Source organism: Scyliorhinus canicula, chromosome 8 (assembly GCF_902713615.1).
Source record: "Scyliorhinus canicula chromosome 8, sScyCan1.1, whole genome shotgun sequence".
Lineage (NCBI taxonomy): Eukaryota > Metazoa > Chordata > Chondrichthyes > Carcharhiniformes > Scyliorhinidae > Scyliorhinus > Scyliorhinus canicula.
Genome location: NC_052153.1, coordinates 160,074,063 through 160,095,501, shown reverse-complemented (window position 1 = coordinate 160,095,501; position 21,439 = coordinate 160,074,063). Strand labels below are relative to the sequence as shown.

General features: G+C 43.3%; 1 protein-coding gene across 1 annotated transcript in view; it reads right to left on the bottom strand.

Annotated features, from left to right (window-relative positions):
• jmy (junction mediating and regulatory protein, p53 cofactor) overlaps window positions 1-21,439 on the bottom strand; it is a 178,882-nt gene that overhangs the window by 143,727 nt on the left and 13,716 nt on the right. Inside the window, exon 2 of the mRNA XM_038805564.1 lies at window positions 8,028-8,201. Coding sequence (XP_038661492.1) covers window positions 8,028-8,201 — 174 coding nt within the window. The remainder of the gene's footprint in view (window positions 1-8,027; window positions 8,202-21,439) is intronic.

The window sequence follows — 21,439 nt, the reverse complement described above, 5'->3', positions numbered from 1 at the left end:
GTGATCATGGCTCGGCACAACATTGAGGGCCGAAGGGCCTGTTCTGTGCTGTACTGTTCTATGTTCTATGTTCTATGCAGGACAGGTGGTGATTGGAGGGTCAAATAGATGAGGTGTTTGGAGATTTGTGCACTCTCTCCGTCACCTCAACTTTGACGCTGCATGGACCCAAAGTCTCTTGATGTATCTGGTACCTTCCCAAATGAACCTTCTTCATGTTGGTCAGTCACAGCTAGAGTCCCATTCGTCATCAGGGATGTTTGACTTCCATAGGGAGGATTTGAGGATATCCTTAAACATTTCTGCTGTCCACCTGGAGGCTTCCTCCTGTACCCCAGTTCCAGGTAGAGTAGTTGCTTCGGAAGTCTGGTGTCAGGCATATGACTGACATGATGGGCATTAATGGGCAGCACGGTAGCATAGTGGTTAGCGCAATTGCTTCACAGCTCCAGGGTCCCGGGTTCGATTCCCGGCTTGGGTCACGGTCTGTGCGGAGTCTGCACGTTCTCCCTGCGTCTGTGTGGGTTTCCTCCGGGTGCTCCAGTTTCCTCCCACAGTCCAAAGATGTGCAGGTTAGGTGGATTGGTCACGTTAAATTGCCCCTTAAGTGTCCAAAAAGGTTAAATGGGGGCTGCTGGGTTGCGGGAATAGGGTAGATACTGAGCTTGAGTGAGTTGCTCTTTGTAGAGGCCGGTGCAGACTCGATGGGCCGAATGGCTTCCTTCTGCACTGTAAATTGACAGAGTGGATGAGCAGAGGGATCTCGGTGTCCATGTACATAGATCCCTGAAAGTTGCCACCCAGGTTGATAGGGTTGTGAAGAAGGCCTATGGTGTGTTGGCCTTTATTGGTAGAGGGATTGAGTTCCGGAGCCATGAGGTCATGTTGCAGTTGTACAAAACTCTAGTACGGCCCCATTTGGAGTATTGCGTACAGTTCTGGTCGCCTCATTATAGGAAGGACGTGGAAGCCTTGGAACGGGTGCAGAGGAGATTTACCAGGATGTTGCCTGGTATGGAGGGAAAATCTTATGAGGAAAGGCTGATGGACTTGAGGTTGTTTTCGTTAGAGAGAAGAAGGTTAAGAGGTGACTTAAAAGAGGCATACAAAATGATCAGAGGGTTAGATAGGGTGGACAGTGAGAGCCTTCTCCCGCGGATGGAGGTGGCTAGCACGAGGGGACATAGCCTTAAATTGAGGGGTAATAGATATAGGACAGAGGTCAGAGGTGGGTTTTTTACGCAAAGATTGGTGAGGCCGTGGAATGCCCTACCTGCAACAGTAGTGAACTCGCCAACATTGAGGGCATTTAAAAGTTTATTGGATAAGCATATGGATGATAAGGGCATAGTGTAGGTTAGATGGCCTTTAGTTTTTTTCCATGTCGGTGCAACATCGAGGGCCGAAGGGCCTGTACTGCGCTGTATCGTTCTATGTTCTATGTTCATCGGACTCGAAACGTTAGCTCTTTTCTCTCCCTACAGATGCTGCCAGACCTGCTGAGATTTTCCTGCATTTTCTCTTTTGTTAGATATTCCTCGGGTGCTTGATGTGTCTGCTACAGGTTGTCCAAGACTCTGAAGCATCAAGGAGTGAGAGACCTGAACTGGCAATATTGGAGGCGATGAAGAGTTTTGTCGTCTATTTCTGCCTCTTGCAAACAGGAGGCTCAAAAGTATGTCTCGCATAGGAGTGTGCAAAGTGCTAGGTTCGGTAAAGTTGCCATAGTCCCAAATTACCGTAGGATGCTTTCTCGTTGAGGGGGAGAACTGACTGGTAGTGATTTACCCTGACGATCACCACACCTCAGGCGAGGGCAAAGTTGAGAATGTGGGCCTTCATGAATAACCTCAGGGCCTCCAGGAATAACATCCAGCAGATGGTAGCAGACTGGAGCCGCTGATTGGCTGTTGCGGGGAAAATTTGGATTGGTGCATTACGGTTACTGTATCCAGAAGGTGGTTTGTGGAGGAGCTGTTGTCAGTTGCACTCCTCTTGCTCAACGTGGGAGCTCAGGGATGTGGCTGATGTCCCTGGCTCCTTCACGTATGGGAAGTGTGTCCAGCTGCAGCTCTTGTTAGACCGCATGACGGCTCTGAAGCTGCGGATGGACTCACTTTGGAGCATCCACGATGCTGAGGTCGTGGATAGCAAGTTTAGTGAATTAGTCACACCACAGAATAGGATTGCTGAGGGAGGAAGGGAATGGGTGACCAAAAGGCAGAGAAAAAGCAGGAAGGCAGTGCAGGTGTCCCTTGCGGTCATCTCCCTCCAAAACAAGTATACAGTTTTGGATACTGTTCGGGGAGATAGCTCACCAGGGGATGGCAGCAGTAGCTAGGTTCATGGCACCGTGGCTGGCTCTGCTGTACAGAAGAGCAGGAAAAAGAGTGGAAGGGCTATAGTCATAGGGGATTCAATTGTAAGGGGAGTAGACAGACGGTTCTGTGGTCGAAAACGAGACTCCTGAATGGTATGTTGCCTCCCAGGTGCACGGGTCAGGGATGTCTCAGATCAGCTGCAGAACATTCTGAAGTGGTAGGGTAAACAGCCAGTTGTCATGGTGCACAATATAGGCACCAATGATATTGGTAAAAAACGGGATGAGGTCCTACAAGCAGAATTTAGGGATTTAGGAGCCAAGTTAAAAAGTTGGACCCGAGGTAGTAATCTCAGGATTGCTACCAGTGCCACGTGGTAGTCAGAGTAGAAATGAAAGAACAGGCAGGATGAATGCGTGGCTTCAGAGGGAGGGAGGGGTTCAGATTTTTGGGACATTGGGACCGGTTCTGGGGGTGGTGGGACTACTACAATTTGGACGGTCTACACTTGGGCCAGACTGGAACCAATGTCCTTGGGGGTGCTTTTGCTAACGCTGTTGGGAGGGTTTAAACTAATGTGGGAGGGGGATGGGAACCAAATGAGGAGGTTAGTGGACAGTAAGGAGGTAGTAACTAAAGCCTGTAAGGAATTAGATCATGAAGACAGCGTGACTAAGGGGAAGAGTAGGCAGGGAGTAGATGAAGAACGCAAAGGGACTGGTGGTCTGAGGTGCATTTGTTTTAATGCAAGAAGTGTAGTAGGCAAGGCAGATGAACTTAGGGTTTGGATTAGTACCTGGGAGTATGATGTTATTGCTATTACTGAGACTTAGTTGACGGAAGGGCATGATTGGCAACTAAATATCCCAGGATATCGATGCTTCAGGCGGGATAGAGAGGAAGGTAAAAGGGGTGGAGGAGTTGCATTACTGGTCAGAGAGGATATCACAGCTGTGCTGCAGGAGGGCACTATGGAGGACTCGAGCAGTGAGGCGATATGGGCAGAGCTCAGAAATAGGAAGGGTGCGGTAACAATGTTGGGGCTGCACTACAGACCTCCCAACAGTGAGCGTGAGATAGAGGTACAAATATGTAAACAGATTATGGAAAGATGTAGGAGCAACAGGGTGGTAGTGATAGGAGATTTTAATTTTCCCAACATTGACTGGGATACACTTAGTGTCAGAGGTCTAGATGGAGCAGAATTTGTAAGGAGCATCCAAGAGGGTTTTCTAGAGCAGTATGTAAATAGTCCAACTCGGGAAGGGGCCATACTGGACCTGATGTTGGGGAATGAGCCCGGCCAGGTGGTTGAAGTTTCAGTCGGGGATTACTTTGGGAATAGTGATCACACTTCCGTAAGTTTTAGAATACTCATGGACAAAGACGAGAGTGGTCCTAAAGGAAGAGTGCTAAATTGGGGGACGGCCAACTATACCAAAATTCGACAGGAGCTGGGGAATGTGGATTGGGAGCAGCTGTTTGAAGGTAAATCCACATTTGATATGTGGGAGGCTTTTAAAGAGAGGCTGATTAGAGTGCAGGACAGACATGTCCCTGTGAAAATGAGGGATAGAAATGGCAAGATTAGGGAACCATGGATGACAGGTGAAATTGTGAGACTAGCTAAGAGGAAAAAGGAAGCCTACATAAGGTCTAGGCGACTGAAGACAGACGAACCTTTGTAAGAATATCAGGAATGTAGGACCAATCTGAAACGAGGAATCAAAAAGGCTAAAAGTGGTAATGAAATATCTTTAGCAAACCGGGTTAAGGAGAATCCCAAAGCCTTTTATTCATATATAAGGAGCAAGAGGGTAACTAGAGAAAGAGTTGGCCCACTCAAGGACAAAGGAGGAAAGTTATGCGTGGAGTCTGAGAAAATGGGTGAGATTCTTAACGAGTACTTTGCATCGGTATTCACTGAGGAGAGGGACATGACGGACGTTGAGGTTAGGGATAGATGTTTGATTACTCTAGGTCAAGTCGGCATAAGGAGTGAGGATGTGTTGGGTATTCTAAAAGGCATTAAGGTGGACAAGTCCCCAGATGGTTGGTTTCTATCCCAGGTTACTGAGGGGAGTGAGAGGGGAAATAGCTGGGGCCTTAACAGATATCTTTGCAGCATCCTTGAACACAGGTGAGGTACCGGAGGACTGGAGAATTGCTAATGTTGTCCCTTGTTTAAGAAGGGTAGCAGTGATAATCCAGATAATTATAGACCGGTGAGCCTGACATCAGTGGTAGAGAAGCTGCCGGAGAAGATACGGAGGGATAGGATCTATTCCCATTTGGAAGAAAATGGGCTTATCAGTGATAGGAAACATGGTTTTGTGCAGTGAAGGTCATGTCTTACCAACTTAATAGAATTCTTTGAGGAATTGACAAAGTTGATTGATGAGGGAAGGGCTGTAGATGTCATATACATGGACTTCAGTAAGGCATTTGATAAGTTTCCCCATGGTAGGCTGATGGAGAAAGTGAAGTCTCATGGGGTCCAGGGTGTACTAGCTAGATGGATAAAGAACTGGCTGGGCAACAGGAGACAGAGAGTAGTAGTGGAAGGGAGTTTCTCAAAATGGAGAACTGTGACCAGTGGTGTTCCACAGGGATCAGTGCTGGGAGCACTGTTGTTTGTGATATACATAAATGATCTGGAGGAAGGTATAGGTGGTCTGATTAGCAAGTTTGCAGATGACAAGATTGGTGGAGTAGCAGGTAGTGAAGGGGACTGTCAGAGAATACAGCAGAATATAGATAGATTGGAGAGTTGGAGGGCAGCACGGTAGCATTGTGGATAGCATAATTGCTTCACAGCTCCAGGGTCCCAAGTTCGATTCCGGCTTGGGTCACTGTCTGTGCGGAGTCTGCACATCCTCCCCGTGTGTGCGTGGGTTTCCTCCGGGTGCTCCGGTTTCCTCCGACAGTCCAAAGATGTGCAGGTTAGGTGGATTGGCCATGCTAAATTGTCCTTGGTATCCAAATTGCCCTTAGTGTTGGGTGGGGTTACTGGGTTATGGGGATTGGGTGGAGGTGTTGACCTCGGGTAGGGTGCTCTTTCCAAGAGCCGGTGCAGACTCGATGGGCCGAATGGCCTCCTTCTGCACTGTAAATTCTATGATCTATGATGAGAGTTGGGCAGAGAAATGGCAGATGGAGTTCAAGCCAGGCAAATGCGAGGTGATGCATTTTGGAAGATCCAAATCAAGAGCGCACTATACGGTAAATGAAAAAGCCCTGGGGAAAATTGATGTACAGAGAGATCTGGGTGTTCAGGTCCATTCTACCCTGAAGGTGGCTGCGTAGGTCGATAGAGTGGTCAGGAAGGCATACGGCATGCTTTCCTTCATTGGAAGGGGTATTGAGTACAAGAGTTGGCAGGTCATTATACAGTTGTATAAGACTTTGGTTTGGCCACGTTTGGAATACTGCGTACAGTTCTGGTCACCACATTACCAAAAGGATATGGATGCTTTGGAGAAGGTGCAGAGGAGGTTCACCAGGATGTTGCGTGGTATGGAGGGCACTAGCTATGAAGAGAGGCTGAGTAGATTAGGATTATTTTCATTAGAAAGATGGAGGTTGAGGGGGAACCTCATTGGAGGTCTACAAAATCATGAGAGGTATAGACAGGGTGGATAGCAAGAAGCTTTTTCCCCAGATTGGGGAGCTCAATAACATGGGGTCATGAGTTCAAGGTGAGAGGGGAAAAATGTAAGGGAGATATGCGTGGAAAGTTCTTTACGCAGAGGGTCGTGGGTGTCTGGAACGTATTGCCAACGGAGGTGGTAGAGGCAGGCACAATAGCATCATTTAAGACAGTGTTCTTCAAATTCGGGGGCGCAACCCACATATGGGTTGCGGACAGGTGTCCGGAGGGTCGTGGAGCCGTCCTTCGCAGTGCTTCCGATCGCGCAAATCCCCGCGCAGCAGCCGGTTTTTAATAACGCCGGCTGCAAGCAGCCTTTAAAATGGCCGCGAACATGTAAATAAAATTTTGCCGCACAGCGCGTGCGCACACAATCATCGGCGTGCATGCACAAAACTAAGCGCATGCGCAGTGCTACCGCTATTTTTTTTAAAACGGTCGCAGCTTTTTGTTTAAAGTTCGGGGAGGTTTTATTCATTTATTTTATTCATTACTTTTTATTTTTTTCATTTATTTATTCATTTTATTTTTACAAGTTCGACAGGGGTTTATTCATTTATTTTATTCATTTACTTTTTTCTCATTTATTTTATTCATTTTCTTTTACAAGTTCAGGGGGGGGTTTATTTGATACAATTTTACTGGGAAAAAAAAGCAGAACTTTGGACAGATGGAGACTCCATACTTTCCGACAGAGGAAGGCTTCACCTTCATCCAACAGGTTCCATTGGAGGAGCGTGTACGAGGGCCATAGGGACCCAAAGCCATTTCCTCCATTTTTATCAACAGCAGACAAGGTAAGAGAAAATGTTGGGTCGCTCAGGTCGGCCGGCGTGGGTCGCGAAGGTCGGCCACGTTGGGTCCCGAACATCGGCCAGTTGGTAAAAATGGGTCCCCGGAAGAAAAGTTTGAAGAACACTCGCCTATACAACAACTAACAATTTAAAATCCTCACCCTGGTCTAGGAATTCTTCCAAGTTCTTTATTCATCCAGCTATTTTTTTTATTCATTCAAGCGATGTATGCTTCGCTGGCTGGGCCAACATTCATTGTACAATCCTAATTGTTGTCAAGAAGGTGGTGAGCTGCCTTCTTGAACCACTGCAATCCATATGGTGCAGACACACCGACAGTGCTGCTAGGGAGGGTGTTCCAGCATTTTGACCCAGCGACAGTGAAAGAATGGTGACATATTTACAAATCAGGGTGGTGAGTGACTTCGAGGGGATCTTCAAGGCAATTGTGTTCCCATGCATCTGCTGCCCTTGTCCTTCTAGGTGGTAGAGGTTAGAGGTTTGGAATTTGTTGTCTAAGGAGCCTTGGTGAGTTGCTGCAGTGCATCTTGTAGTGTCAGTGGTGGCAGGTGTGGATGCTGAAGGCTGTGGATGGAGTGCCAATCAAGCAGACTGCTTTGTCCTGGATGGTGCTGACCTACACGAGTGTTGTCTGAACTGCACTCATCCAGCCAAGTGCAGAATATTCCACCACACCCCTGACTTGTCCCATATGACCATAGGCTGCTTTACCTTTGAGGGGGAGAGCTGACTGGTGGTGATTTGACCTGAGGATCACCACACCTGAGGCGAAGTTGAGAAGGTGGGGCCTTTGTGAATAACCTCAACCAATACAGGAATTGAACCCATGCTGTCGGCCTTGCTCTGCATCACTAACCACCTGTCCAGCCAACTGAGCTAGCCTGGCCCCCGGTTGTGCCTTGTAGATGATGGACAGGCTTTGGGAGTCAGGAGGCAAGTTATTTTCTGCAGGATTCCCAGCTTCTCATCTGCTCTTGTAGTTACAGTATTTACATGGCTAATCCAGTTCAGTTTCTGGTCAATGGTAACACCCCAGAATGTTGATAGGCATTTCTATAGTTACAAACAGAAAGAATGACTACCAAAACATTGTAGTTGATTTTATTTAAGACAGGCCTGTATAAAACACATTAGGGTCTCATTTGTGGAATAAGCTGTGCATTTCACTTTCCCATATTACAAACCCTCTATATACTTATCTATTTGCATGCCAAGGAGGAGAGCTTGACTGCAGTCTCTTACCTTTATCTGCTGACGTCGCAGCATGGCCAGTTCTCTCATATCTCTGAACGGTTGCAGTAGATATTGGTAGAGTTCTGTAGTTGCTTCAGATAAAGCAATATAGGCATCATCTTCCTCCTGGTAAAGTTCCAGCAGTTCCACCATAATCTCTGTAATCTTGTGCTTCTCCAGCAGCTATGTTCAAATCAGAATTTATTTTACTATTTGAATTTCTCAATCAGTCAATCTCAATTCTTGACTATTCATTTTATTTGTACACTGATTCCGGCAAACTCTCTGGTGATTAATATATTTTAACATGAAACTCAAGTGTAAGAAATGCAAGCAGTGAAACATGTAATGCTCAAATGCAACACTTCATTACAAACTTGTATTTTGCATTTGACTTCACTATCAATCAGTAGAGGCTTCTGTTGTGGGCAATGTAATTCTTTACTGGGGACATTACAGACACTTCAGGATGCCAGATTCACTAGGCAGAACATTAGGAGGAAAAACAGATGCGGTTGAACGAAGATGTAGTATTAGGTTTGGTAGAAATAAAAGTCACGCACAAAATAAATAACAGAAATGAGAGGCCATAAATAAAAAACTTACAGCAGAGAAAATTAATTTTGTCTCAGAATTGTGATGCTATGGAATTCACTTCAAGGCATTATATTGTCTAAGGCAAAAGCAATGCCAAACTCGATTTGGTTGGATAGCTGGATAACGGCAAAGAAATTAAAGGGATATGAGAACAAGGTAGATAAATATGATTAGAACTAATGGGTATTTCCATATTTTATCTCCATGCATTTATATATTTTATACCAGTTAGAATATCAGCTGCTTCAGAGGCACTAATAGAAAGATCAGAAAATTGAAAAAACAACAACTGGTTCAGAGATGAGCAGCAAAACATTCTGAAGACCACACCAATTCATTGTGCTAAATGACTGAGTCTAAAAACAAAACCTTTATTTTTATAAATGACCTTAAACAATGTGACCTTTAGCATACTCTCATCTCTAATTACTAATTCAGCTAATCTCCTTCTTTAAATTTGCTGTAAGCCACAATTTGATGTCACCAGCAAATTTTAATACTGTTCCTTCAATTCCCAAGTCCAGACCAATTCCCAAGTCCAGATCATTTTCTATGTAAAGAGCAACTTGCAGCACAGGCTCATTTGGATTACCAATCACAGTTCCCAGTTCAAGAAACTTCCTTTACCACTGCTGTTTATTTTCTGCACTCCATCCATCTTTTCTGTTCATTCAACCAAATCCTCCTTACTTATGATCTTTGCTAAAAGTCTTTAAGAAACCCTTATCAGATGTTTTTTTCAAAAATTCATATTAAGATCATTATGCAGCACGTTTTGTAAAACTGCAATGCCAGCTGTCACATTTAACATTGAGAGGAGGAGGATTTATTTTTCTCTCAAGAGGGTAGTACGTTTTTGGAACTCCCTTCATCAAAAGGTTGTGGAAGTAGAATCTTTGAATATTTTTAAAGCAGAGGTAGATAGATTATTGATAAAGATGGGAATGAAATGTTATAGTGAGGCAGGCAGAAGGTTACAATTTACAATCAGATCAGCCATGATCTTTTTGAATGACGAAGCAGGCTGAAGGGGCTGAGTAGCCCACGCCTGCTCCTAATTCATATGTTCATATTATTTTACAGTATTCTTGTGCAAAATATTTACAATTACATATACATTGAGACATTGGTCTTAAGCACAGTAGTATAGTGGGTAGCACTGTTGCTTCACAGCTCCAGGGTCCCAGGTTCGATTCCCGACTTCGGTCACTGTCTGTGTGGAGTCTGCACGTTCTCCCCGTGTCTGCGTCTGTTTCCTACAGGTGCCCCGGTTTCCTCCCACAAGTCCCAAAAGACGTGCTGTTAGGTGAATTGGATACTCTGCAGTTTCCTTCTGTGTACCCGAACAGGCTCCGGAATGTGGCGACTAGGGGTTTTTCACAGTAACTTCACTGCAGTTTAAATGCAAGCCTACTTGTGACAATAAAGATTGTTAGTATGTTATTAAGTTACAGCACAACTAACAGTCATTCCCTGCACTGTAATATAAACAGAAGGATTCTAGTAGCTGGGAGGAAAAATCACTTATCCTGTGCCAATAGAGGCCAAAAATGCCAATGGCAGTGAAGTCAATGGTCTGCCAGATAGAAACAGGCATATAGAATAAGCTATCAAGAAAGATTATTGAATCAAGTGTCATTAATGTGTTAAGAAAGCAAGTAGATGCTTGATGAAAAAAGATTTAAGAACTACGATGAGAATGTCAGAGACATATCAATCAAAAACAGGTTCCTTTTACCATGCCAAAATTAACATGATACACTGCAAGGCTCCGAGTAATGATAAGAGACACTAATTCAAATTTAAAACTTTGGTTTGTAACTTTTTCTTCTCTGCATAATTACCAAATTCAATATTCGCAAGATCACTATTTGCAAAATATTCTCATCATCAGGCTGCTAGCTAGTTATAGTGTATTACTCTGCTAAATCCAGTATAGCCTGTTCCTTTTGTAGATTTAAAACATATTGGCCCCAGCATTAAGACAAGGTTTAGCATGTCATAAAGTCCAAATTTCAATTGATTGCCTAATTAACTTCTCTCCTTTTGGGTTTTGCTCACTAAAGTGCAGTTGGATGTGATGCATGCCCACATGAAACAATTTCACCTCAACTATTTCAAGCTCCAATGGAAATGTGCAATTTTGGGGAACCAGCTGGTTTTGGAAGGAGACGGTGAAGGTTAGTGACCATTAATGTAGGTTGAGCTACCCAGTGACATGATCACCATTTCCGAGAGTGTAAGGAGTGAGAGGAATGATTGCAAGTGGAAGTAGAAGTCATAGTCATAGGTCAAAGCGTTCCAACTTTTCACCCATTGTACCCCCATCCCAACATACCGCTTCATGCCCCGATTGTTTTGTCGGTCTGTGCATAGGTGTAGGTAGAGCAGTTTTTGGTCAGGCCCTTACTACAAAGCCCAGAGGGTGTTAGCCAAATACATTTCAGCAGGGATCCAAGCACCTAGACTCTACCTCCACTAACGCCACAACCTCAGTGGAACATAGAACATAGAACAGTACAGCACAGAACAGGCCCTTCGGCCCTCGATGTTGTGCCGAGCCATGATCACCCTACTCAAACCCACGTATCCACCCTATACCCGTAACCCAACAACCTTAACCTTACTTTTTAGGACACTATGGGCAATTTAGCCTGGCCAATCCACCTAACCCGCACATCTTTGGACTGTGGGAGGAAACCGGAGCACCCGGAGGAAACCCACGCACACACGGGGAGGACGTGCAGACTCCGCACAGACAGTGACCCAGCCGGGAACCGAACCTGGGACCCTGGAGCTGTGAAGCATTTATGCTAACCACCATGCTACCATGCTGCCCCGTGTAAGAGAAAGTCATAGGAATTCACCAAGGGTAAGGCACATCAATGTTTGAAATTTTTTTTTACATTTTTTTTAATTTTAAACGGCAGCACATAAAAGGCAATGATGTGCACCACTTCCCTGTCTTGCCCATTATTGCATCGCAAGTTCCATCAGACCCTTTTAGTTGTTTCACGTAGAATGTCAATAATATGAGGGATCCACTTGGAGAGTGTAAATGAGAACGGGCCTGAGGATTTTAATTTTCCTTCATCCAGTATGAGTCACTGGCTGAACCTTCAAGGAATCAGGGCATCTCAAGTAGAAATGTACATGGCTAGTCTGGCAATTGGTCTCCCATCTTATTTTCCTTGTTGCCTTATCCACCTCCTCTGCATTTATTGTCATCAGATGGTGAATGATTGATATCCTGAACGTCTAATTCCTGTTCTGCATGATTTTCAGAGCAGAGCACACCGCTATTAATGCAGATAATTCACTGGCAAGTATTAATAGCACCTCCAGAATTGTGTAGTCAAATTTAGACTTGCTGACCTGCAAAACCTGTGCAGGCATCTTCAATATGCCAGTGGCTTGCTGGATAACACACATGCTGTGTCATGTAACTCCTGTCTTGGGCCTCATTTGTGAGCAACCCCACCAATGTCATGAGTCAAGTTTAGCTCCTATGACCCAGCCATTAATTCTATTTCTTGGTATGAGCAGGTTTAGAATGCTAGAACTGCCATAATATAAAAGCACCACAACACAAGCCAGCCATTAATTCTATTTCTTGGTATGAGCAGGTTTAGAATGCTAGAACTGCCATAATATAAAAGCACCACAACACAAATCAGCAGTACATTGATGGAATTAAATTGATGGCAGTTGATAACATTTCTTAATTGATCTGGCTGTCTCGGGTTTTTTTAAAAAATTCATTTACGGGTGTCGCTGGCTAGGCCAATATTTATTGCCTATTCCCAATTTCCCTTGAGAAAGTGATGGTTGATTAATTCTTGAACCACTGCAGTCCCCTTTGATGTAGGTACACCCAGTGCTCATTAGGAAGGGAGTTCCAGGATTTTGACCCAGTTACGGTGAAGAAATGGTGATATATTTCTAAGTCAGGATGGCAAATGACTTGAAACGGAAATTTCCAGGTGGTGGTGTTCCCACGTGCCTGCTGTCCTTGTCCTTCTAGATGGTAATGGGTTTGGAAGGTATCTATGGAACCTGGATGAGTTACTGCACTGTATCATGTGCGATGGTACACACGTGTGATGGTACACACGGCTGCCACAGTCTGGTGGTGGTGAAGAGAGTGAACGTGTGTTAATAAAGTGAGCTACTTCGTCCTGGATGGTGTCAAGCTACGAGTGTTATTGGACCTGCATTCATCCAGGCAAATGGTACAGTATTCCATCACACCACTGACTTGTGCCTTGTAGATGATGGACAGGCTTTGGGGAGTCAAGACGTAATTTATTCACCATAGGATTGCTTATCTCTGACCTTTTCTTGCATCCACAGTATTTATATGGCTCATCCGGTTCAATTTCTTGCCAATAGGAACTCCCAGTATGTTGATAATGTTGGATTCAGCAATGATAATGCCATTGAATGTCATGGGCGATGGCTAGATTGTCACATGTGCAACTGATGGCACCCTCTATTCATGGGAAGCCAGTCAAAGCACATTCTGGCTTTAGTTGTAACATCAAACATAGACAATTAAACACCCTGGCAAACAACTTGTCCTGCCGTATACATTTATTTGCACTGACTGAGAAAACCTCGAGATCTCTCCAGATTGTCATTGTGCACTTCTTTCATGCATTTGTAGATGCCTGTTAAGATTTTAACAATTCTACTAATCTTTAGAATCTGTAATATCTATGGATTTTATTGTTTAATCATAAGCTAAAATTAAGTGGTTCAGTTTTGATGCTGTTGGACAATTAACATTCAAGAAGCTGGCGAAAGAAAAGCAATTGTTTGTGAGAAGCTATGCTTATGACTCCATAGGTGCCGTGAAGTATGAATTCGATGATTTTTCTACTTTGACTGAATGGTCAAAAGCAATGAACTTAGGATGACAGTATGTTTTTTAAAATTCTGTACCAAAGAGGGAAACATGTATTCTCTGATATTATGATAGGTAGTGGTCTTAACTATTGATTTTGATAGTTTTAGTGTGGAGCTTGGGTTAAGATATGTTGATAAGAGAACGGGACTTTATTTAAGGCTTTTCTGTACTTGGAAGGAAATGCGCATTTGTTAGTAATGGAATGTAAACTTCTGGAGTCTAAAACCAAAAAGGAGGTGTGGATACAAAGGTGGGAGTTGCAGCCTATAACCAAAGGAGTGAACTTGGACCATCTCCAAAAACGGAAGGAGGAATGGAAGACTGGGGGATTATAAATTGAGAAATGGTAATCCTCATTGGCACAGTGGTACCATGGCTTCTGGGGTATGACTCTTCTGGACACAGCTCAAAGTCACTCCAAAGACAAAGAGGGACAGCGCCTGTGCTAACAACGGCAAGAGTTCCTGAGATCACGAGAGACAAGACACTTTATGGTATCTTCACTGTTTCTTACTAAGTATATGTAAAATCTTACTTAATAAATTTTACCTAATTCATAAATACTAGTTATTCATACCTTGTAGGTCAAGCACAACTATGGACCTTAGTGTTAGAAATAAAAATTTCGGACCACAAGATTTTTTTTTAATTAGAAGGGTTTCATACCTCAAAATTCTAAAATTCAAAACATTACATATCACCACATCACAACATTGCTGCCATAGTTGGGATTGGTTCAGCTATTGTAATTCCAAAGGCATCAATAGTGTGTCACCGTAAAGTTGTCCATTTGAAAGATATGTTCTCAGAAGTTTAGAAGTTCTGATCACAAGAGCTCTCTTTTTGTCACATTAACTGAAGGCATTGAGCACTGAACCTTTATTCATATCAAGCAATCAGAATTTTAAACATTTTAAATCCTGTGAAGAGTTGCTCAAACTTACCTGTGTTTCACCAGTAAATCTCCTGATCCCTGGGCAACCCAGGGCATTCACATTCCCCCCAATATTCTAGAAAACAGTTTCAAAATTAAAAATTAACTGTCTTTACTAATTATGCTGGCTTGCCTCTCCCAATCCATCTGAAGATTAAAATCTCCCAATATAACCACTATGTTTTTGCTACATTTTTCCTTATTTCTATTATGTAGAGACCCTGCAGAAAACTACATAAAGGAAGTCAAGTAGACCATTCATCTGTTCAAGCCTGTTTCACCAGTCAATTTGAACATGTCGATATTTATCTTAATGACACTTATCCACTTGGTTCCACAACCCTTACTACTCTTGCCTATAAATTTTAATTTTCAAATCTTCGACTAACCTAGCCTCACTGGGAAAGGGAGCTGGGATTTCCACTACCCCGGAGTAAGGTAGACTTCTATCACAGTACTTCTCATTTTAAAGTTCCAATATCCTAGGATGCATAAGATCGTTTATTATACAATCATGCTCTGGTTTTATTTGGATCTCTGTGATGGCTATTACACTGGACCCTCTAACATCCAAAAGTCTGTTAGTATTGAAACTCACAAAGTCCCATTCATTTATTATCTTAAGTACTTGCTAACCTATGATGGCTCCCAGTTAAGCAACAGCTATTTTAAAATTCTCATCTTTGTTTCCAAATTCCTCCGTGGTCTTATCCCTCCCTATCTCTACAATCTCTTTCACAACCCTCCAAGAAATCTGTGCTGCTGCAATTCTGGCCTCGTGTATCCCCAATTTTAATTGCTCCGCCATTAACAGCAATGTCTTGAGCTGTCAAGGCTCTATGTTCTACGGTTACTTTCTGAATCCTCTCCATTTCTTCCACTTCCCCAAAATGACCTTTCTGACCAGTTTTTGGTCTTACCCCCCCTCCATTTCTTTATTGCTATCGGTCAATTTTGTTTGATAGCACTTCTGTGAGGCATTTTGCCTATGTTAAAGGTGCTATATAGATGCAAGCTGTTGTTAATGCTGAATTTGTGCTTCTAGCTAATTTGTTTTGCATCTTATGCTATGCATGTGCAAGTACAGAACTCTTATCTGGGTAACTGTTACATTCCTTCACATATATTCTGCTTTTTATCTGACACTTTTTGTCTTACAAATCTTTATGAATCTGTTCCCTTTCACTTGCTAATTAGTTTCATTTGTTTCATACATACTTACAGTTTCTGTAAGAACACAAATGCCTCTTCAGTTTGAGTGAAGACCATCCTATCTGTAAAGCTTCCCCTCCCAGCTTAATCTAATTCCCTCCCAAGGCAAAGGAAGAATAGTCCAGAACTATTATTTATAAAATTTAGAAACCAGGATAAAACATCTTTCATTGCATAGATGCACAGAGCTAAGATAAGAAACAGTGTTTGTCATTAAACAGAAAAAGTAAACTTCTTGGAAGCATATTTAGGAAATGACGAGATAAAGCGTACTTCCACACTTGAACGGATTTTCTGTACAAAATACAGAAAATCCGTGTTGGCAACTCTGATAATATTATGATTCGGACCAGACTAACAGTGGTTAGATACTTGTCAGAAATCCCAATTTTTATTTTATAAGACTGCGAGGAAAGGATACCTTGCTCCAGAAGCGATATCACTCAAAATAGCGATTTGCATATTCCAAACTTTATTGCTAACCCTGTACAGTATTAAATGTATTAGATGTATCTTTAACATCACGCAAGAAAATAGCTCATAATTACTCCTTACTCAATGCTAATCAATACAGTGACACAATAGCCCTCAACTGCTATCTTTATTTTCACTCAAATAACAAAACTATCCCAGATCCCAATCCACTTTTAAATACAGTTAGTACTCGGGAATACTTGCTGTAAAGAGATGTCTTTTATTTATTTTTGATGAAGTAATGGAGTGTTGATGAGAGTAATGCAACTATTGTGGTGCAGAAAAGATTTACAAAATGGTTCCAGGGATGAAGCGCTTCAATTACATGGATTGATTGGAGAAGTTGGGGCTGCTATCCTTAAGAGAAGTTTGAAAAGAGATTTGATAGAGATTTTCAAGATCATGACTGATTTGGCCAGAGTTGATAGTTCCCATTGACAGAAAGGTCAAGAACCAAAGATCACAGATTTGTGTACAAAAAAATAACCAAAAAGGCAACATGAGGAAAGACTTCATTCATTTTACACAGCAAGTAGTTAGGATCTGGAATGCCCTCTCATCTGGAATGAGTGTGTGGTGGAGACAGATTTAATCATGGTTTTGAACAGATAATTGTGTAATATTTCAATGAGAAAAACTAGCAGGGTTACAGGGAAAGGGCAAGGGATTGGGACTAGTTGAATATTCTTAGCAGACAGAATGCAAGGGCACAGTTGGCTGGATGTTTCAGTGAGGAAGAATGATTCTAGGAAGAGGATAAATGAACTATGATTAACCAAGAAAGGTAAAGACGGTATTAAACTGAAAGAAAAAAAAAGCGTAAAGGTGATCCTGTGATGTGGAGATGCCAGCGTTGGACTGGGGTGACAAAAACAGTAGGAAGTCTTACAACACCAGGTTAAAGTCCAACAGGTTTGTTTCAAACACTAGCTTTCAGAGCACTGCTCCTTCCTCATTCACCTAAGGAAGGAGCAGTGCTCCGAAAGCTAGTGTTTGAAACAAACCTGTTGGACTTTAACCTGGTGTTGTAAGACTTCTTACAATGTGACTAAGATTAGTGGTAAACCAGAAGATTAGGAATTTTTTCAAAAACAACAAAAGATGACCAAAAAATAAAGAGGGGGAAGATAAATTATCAGGCTAAACGAGCAAGGAATATGAAAACGTGGACTGCAAGAGCTTCTTTAAAAATATAAGAATGAAGAAAGAGGCCAAAGTGAACACAGGCCTCTTAGAGAATGAAACTGGGAAAATAATAATGGGGAACCAGGAAATGACAGAGGAGTTAAATAAATAATTCTGACTTGGATCACTGTCTGTGTGGAGTCTGCACATTCTCCGTGTGTCTGCGCGGGTTTCCTCCGGTTTCCTCCCACAAATCACGTAAAACGTGCGGTTAGGTAATTTGGACATTCTGAATTCTCCCTCAGTATACCCAAACAGGTGCCGGACTGTGGCAACTAGGGTAATTTCACAGTACCTTCATTGCAGTATTAATGTAAGCCTACTTGTGGCAATAATAAATATTATGAATTGCAAAATACTAAATTATCAAAGGGCAAAACTTAATTATCACTGGAGAAAAAGTGCTAGGGAATCTAATGGGGTCAAAAGCTGATAAATTTTCTGGACCCGATGGATTGCACCCTAGGATATTAAAAGTAGCTTCAAATAGATCGCTTGACAGCCCTGGAGCTGCAGATGGACTCACTTTGGAGGAACCACAATGCTGAGGAAGTTGTGGATAGCACGTTTAGCAAGTACCGAGGGAGATAGGAAATAGGTGATCATCAGACAGAGGAAGAGTAGGAAGGCAGTGCAGGTGTCCCCTGCTGTCATCTCCCTCCAAAACAGGTATACTGTTTTGGATACTGTTGGGGGAGATGGCTCACCAAGGGAAGGCAGAAGTATCCAGGTTCATGGAACCACGGCTGGCTCCGCTGCGCAGGAGGGCAGGAAAAAAAGAGTGATAGAGCTATAGTCATAGGGGATTTGATTGTAAGGGGAGTAGACAGGTGTTTCTGCAGACGCAAATGAGACTCCAGGAAGATATGTTGCCTCCAGGGTGCAAGGGTCCTGGATATCTCAGAGTGGATGCAGGACATTCTAATGGGGAGGGTAAGCAGCCAGCTGTCGTGGTGCAGAGAGGCACCAACAATATAGTACAAACGGGATGAGATCCTATATGCTGAATTTAGGGAGTTAGGAGATAAAACTAAAAAGTAGGACCTCAATCTCAGGATTGCTACCAGTGCCAGGTGTTAGTCAGAGTAGGAATGACAGGATGAAATTGCGGCTTGAGAGATGGTGCAAGAGTTGGAAATTCAGATTTTTGGGACATTAGAATCGGTTCTGGGGAAGGTGGGACCATTGTAAATCGGACAGTCTACACCTGGGCAGGACTGGAACCAATGTCCTAGGTGGGTTGTTTGCTAGTGCTGTTGGGGACGGTTTAAACTAATGTGGCAGGGGGATGGTAACCAAGTGGGTAATAAAGAGAGGATAGAAACAAAAGTCAGTAAGGAGAAAAATGGAAGGCAGAGAAACAGATTGAACTACGTTTATTTCATTGTAAGAGGCCTATTGGGCAAGGCAGGTGAACTCAGGGCATGGATAGGTACACGGGACTGGGATATTATAGCTATTACTGAAACTTGGCTAAAGGAGGGGCAGGACTGGCAACTCAATGTTCCGGGGTACAGATGCTATAGGAAAGATATAACAGGAAGTAAGAGAGGAGGGGGAGTTGCATTTAAGATTAGCGACAGTATCACGGCAGTACAGAGAGAGGTTATATCTAAGGCTTCACCCACTAAGTCTATATGGGTAGAACTGAAAAATAAGAAGGGTGAGATCACTTTGATAGGACTGTACTATAGGCCCCCAAATAGTCAGCAGGATATTGAGGAGCAAATATGTAAAGAGATTACAGATAGCTGCTAGAAAAACAGGGTGGTAATAGTTGGGGACCTTAACTTTCCCAACATTAACTGGGACAGCCATAGCACTAGGGGTTTGGATGGAGAGAAATTTGTTGAATGTATTCTGGAAGAATCCCTCATTCAATATGTGGAAGGCCCAACCAGAGAGGGGGCAAAACTTGCCCTCCTCTTGGGGAATCAGGAAGGGCAGGTGACGGAAGTGTTGGTGAGGGATCACTTTGGGACCAGTGACCATAATTCCATTAGTTTTAAGATAGCTATGGCGAATGATAGTTCTGGCCCAAAAATTAAAATTTTAAATTGGGCCAAATCCAATTTAGAGGGTGACGGGAACTTGCAAAAGGTGATCTAGAAAGGAATAATTTGATTAGGGATAGTCAACACGGTTTTGTGAAGGGTAGGTCGTGCCTCACAAACCGTGTTCAAGGAACAGCTACTGTGTGTCCTTGGTAAATATGTACCTGTCAGGCAGGGAGGAAGTGGTCGAGCGAGGGAGCCATGGTTTACTAAAGTAGTTGAATCACTTGTCAAGAGGAAGAAGGAGGCTTATGTAAAGATCAGACGAGAAGGTTCAGTTAGGGCGCTCGAGAGTTACAAGTTAGCTAGGAAGGACCTAAAGAGAGAGCTCGGAAGAGCCAGGAGGGGACATGAGAAGTCTTTGGCAGGTAGGATCAAGGATAACCCTAAAGCTTTCTATAGGTATGTCAGGAATAAAAGAATGACTAGGGCAAGAGTAGGGCCAGTCAAGGACAGTAATGTGAAGTTGTGCGTGGAGTCCGAGGAGATAGGAGAGGTGCTAAATGAATATTTTTCATCAGTATTCGCACAGGAAAAAGACAATGTTGTCGAGGAGAATACTGAGATACAGGCTACCAGACTAGAAGGGCTTGAGGTTCATAAGGAGGAGGTGTTAGCAATTCTGGAAAGTGTGAAAATAGATAAGTCCCCTGGGCCGGATGAGATTTATCCTAGGATTCTCTGGGAAGCTAGGGAGGAGATTGCCGAGCCTTTGGCTTTGATCTTTATGTCGTCATTGTCTACAGGAATAGTGCCAGAAGACTGGAGGATAGCAAATGTTGTCCCCTTGTTCAAGAAGGGGAGTAGAGACAAGCCCGGTAACTATAGACCAGTGAGCCTTACTTCTGAAGTGGGCAAAGTCTTGGAAAGGTTTATAAGAGATAGGATTTATAATCATCTAGAAAGGAATAATTTGATTAGGGATAGTCAACACGGTTTTGTGAAGGGTAGGTCGTGCCTCACAAACCTTACTGAGTTCTTTGAGAAGGTGACCAAACAGGTGGACGAGGGTAAAGCAGTTGATGTGGTGTATATGGATTTCAGTAAAGCATTTAATAAGGTTCCCCACGGTAGGCTATTGCAGAAAATAGGGAGGCATGGGATTCAGGGTGATTTACCAGTTTGGATCAGAAATTAGCTAGCTGTAAGAAGATAGAGGGTGGTGGTTGATGGGAAATATTCAGCCTGGAGTTCAGTTACTGGAGGTGTACCTCAAGTATCTGTTTTGGGGCCACTGCTGTTTGCCATTTTTATAAATGACCTGGAGGAGGGCATAGAAGGATGGGTGAGTAAATTTGCAGATGACACTAAAGTTGGTGGAGTTCTGGACAGTGCGGAAGGATGTTGCAGGTTACAGAGCGACATAGATAAGCTGCAGAGCTGGGCTGAGAGGTGGCAAATAGAGTTTAATGCAGAAAAATGTGAGGTGATTCATTTTGGAAGGAGTAACAGGAAGATAGAGTACGGGGCTAATGGTAAGATTCTTGGTAGTGTGGATGAGCAGAGAGATCTCGGTGTCCATGTACATAGATCCCTGAAAGTTGCCACCCAGGTTGATAGGGTTGTTAAGGCGTACGGTGTGTTAGCTTTTATTGGTAGAGGGATTGAGTTTTGGAGCCATGAGGTCATGTTGCAGCTGTACAAAACTCTGGTGCAGCCGCATTTGGAGTATTGCGTGCAGTTCTGGTCACCGCATTATAGGAAGGATGTGGAAGCATTGAAAAGGGTGCAGAGGAGATTTACCAGGATGTTGCCTGGTTTGGAGGGAAGATCTTATGAGGAAAGGCTGAGGGACTTTTTCGTTGGAGAAGAATTGAAGCATACAAGATGATCAGAAGATTAGACAGGGTGGACAGCGAGAGCCTTTTTCCTCGGATGGTTATGGCTAGCACGAGGGGACATAGCTTTAAATTGAGGGGAGATAGATATAGGAGAAATGTCAGAGGTAGGTTCTTTACTCAGAGAGTAGTACCGGCGTGGAATACCCTGCCAGCAACAGTAGTGGACTCGCCAACACTAAGGGCATTTAAACGGTTATTGGATAAACATATGGATG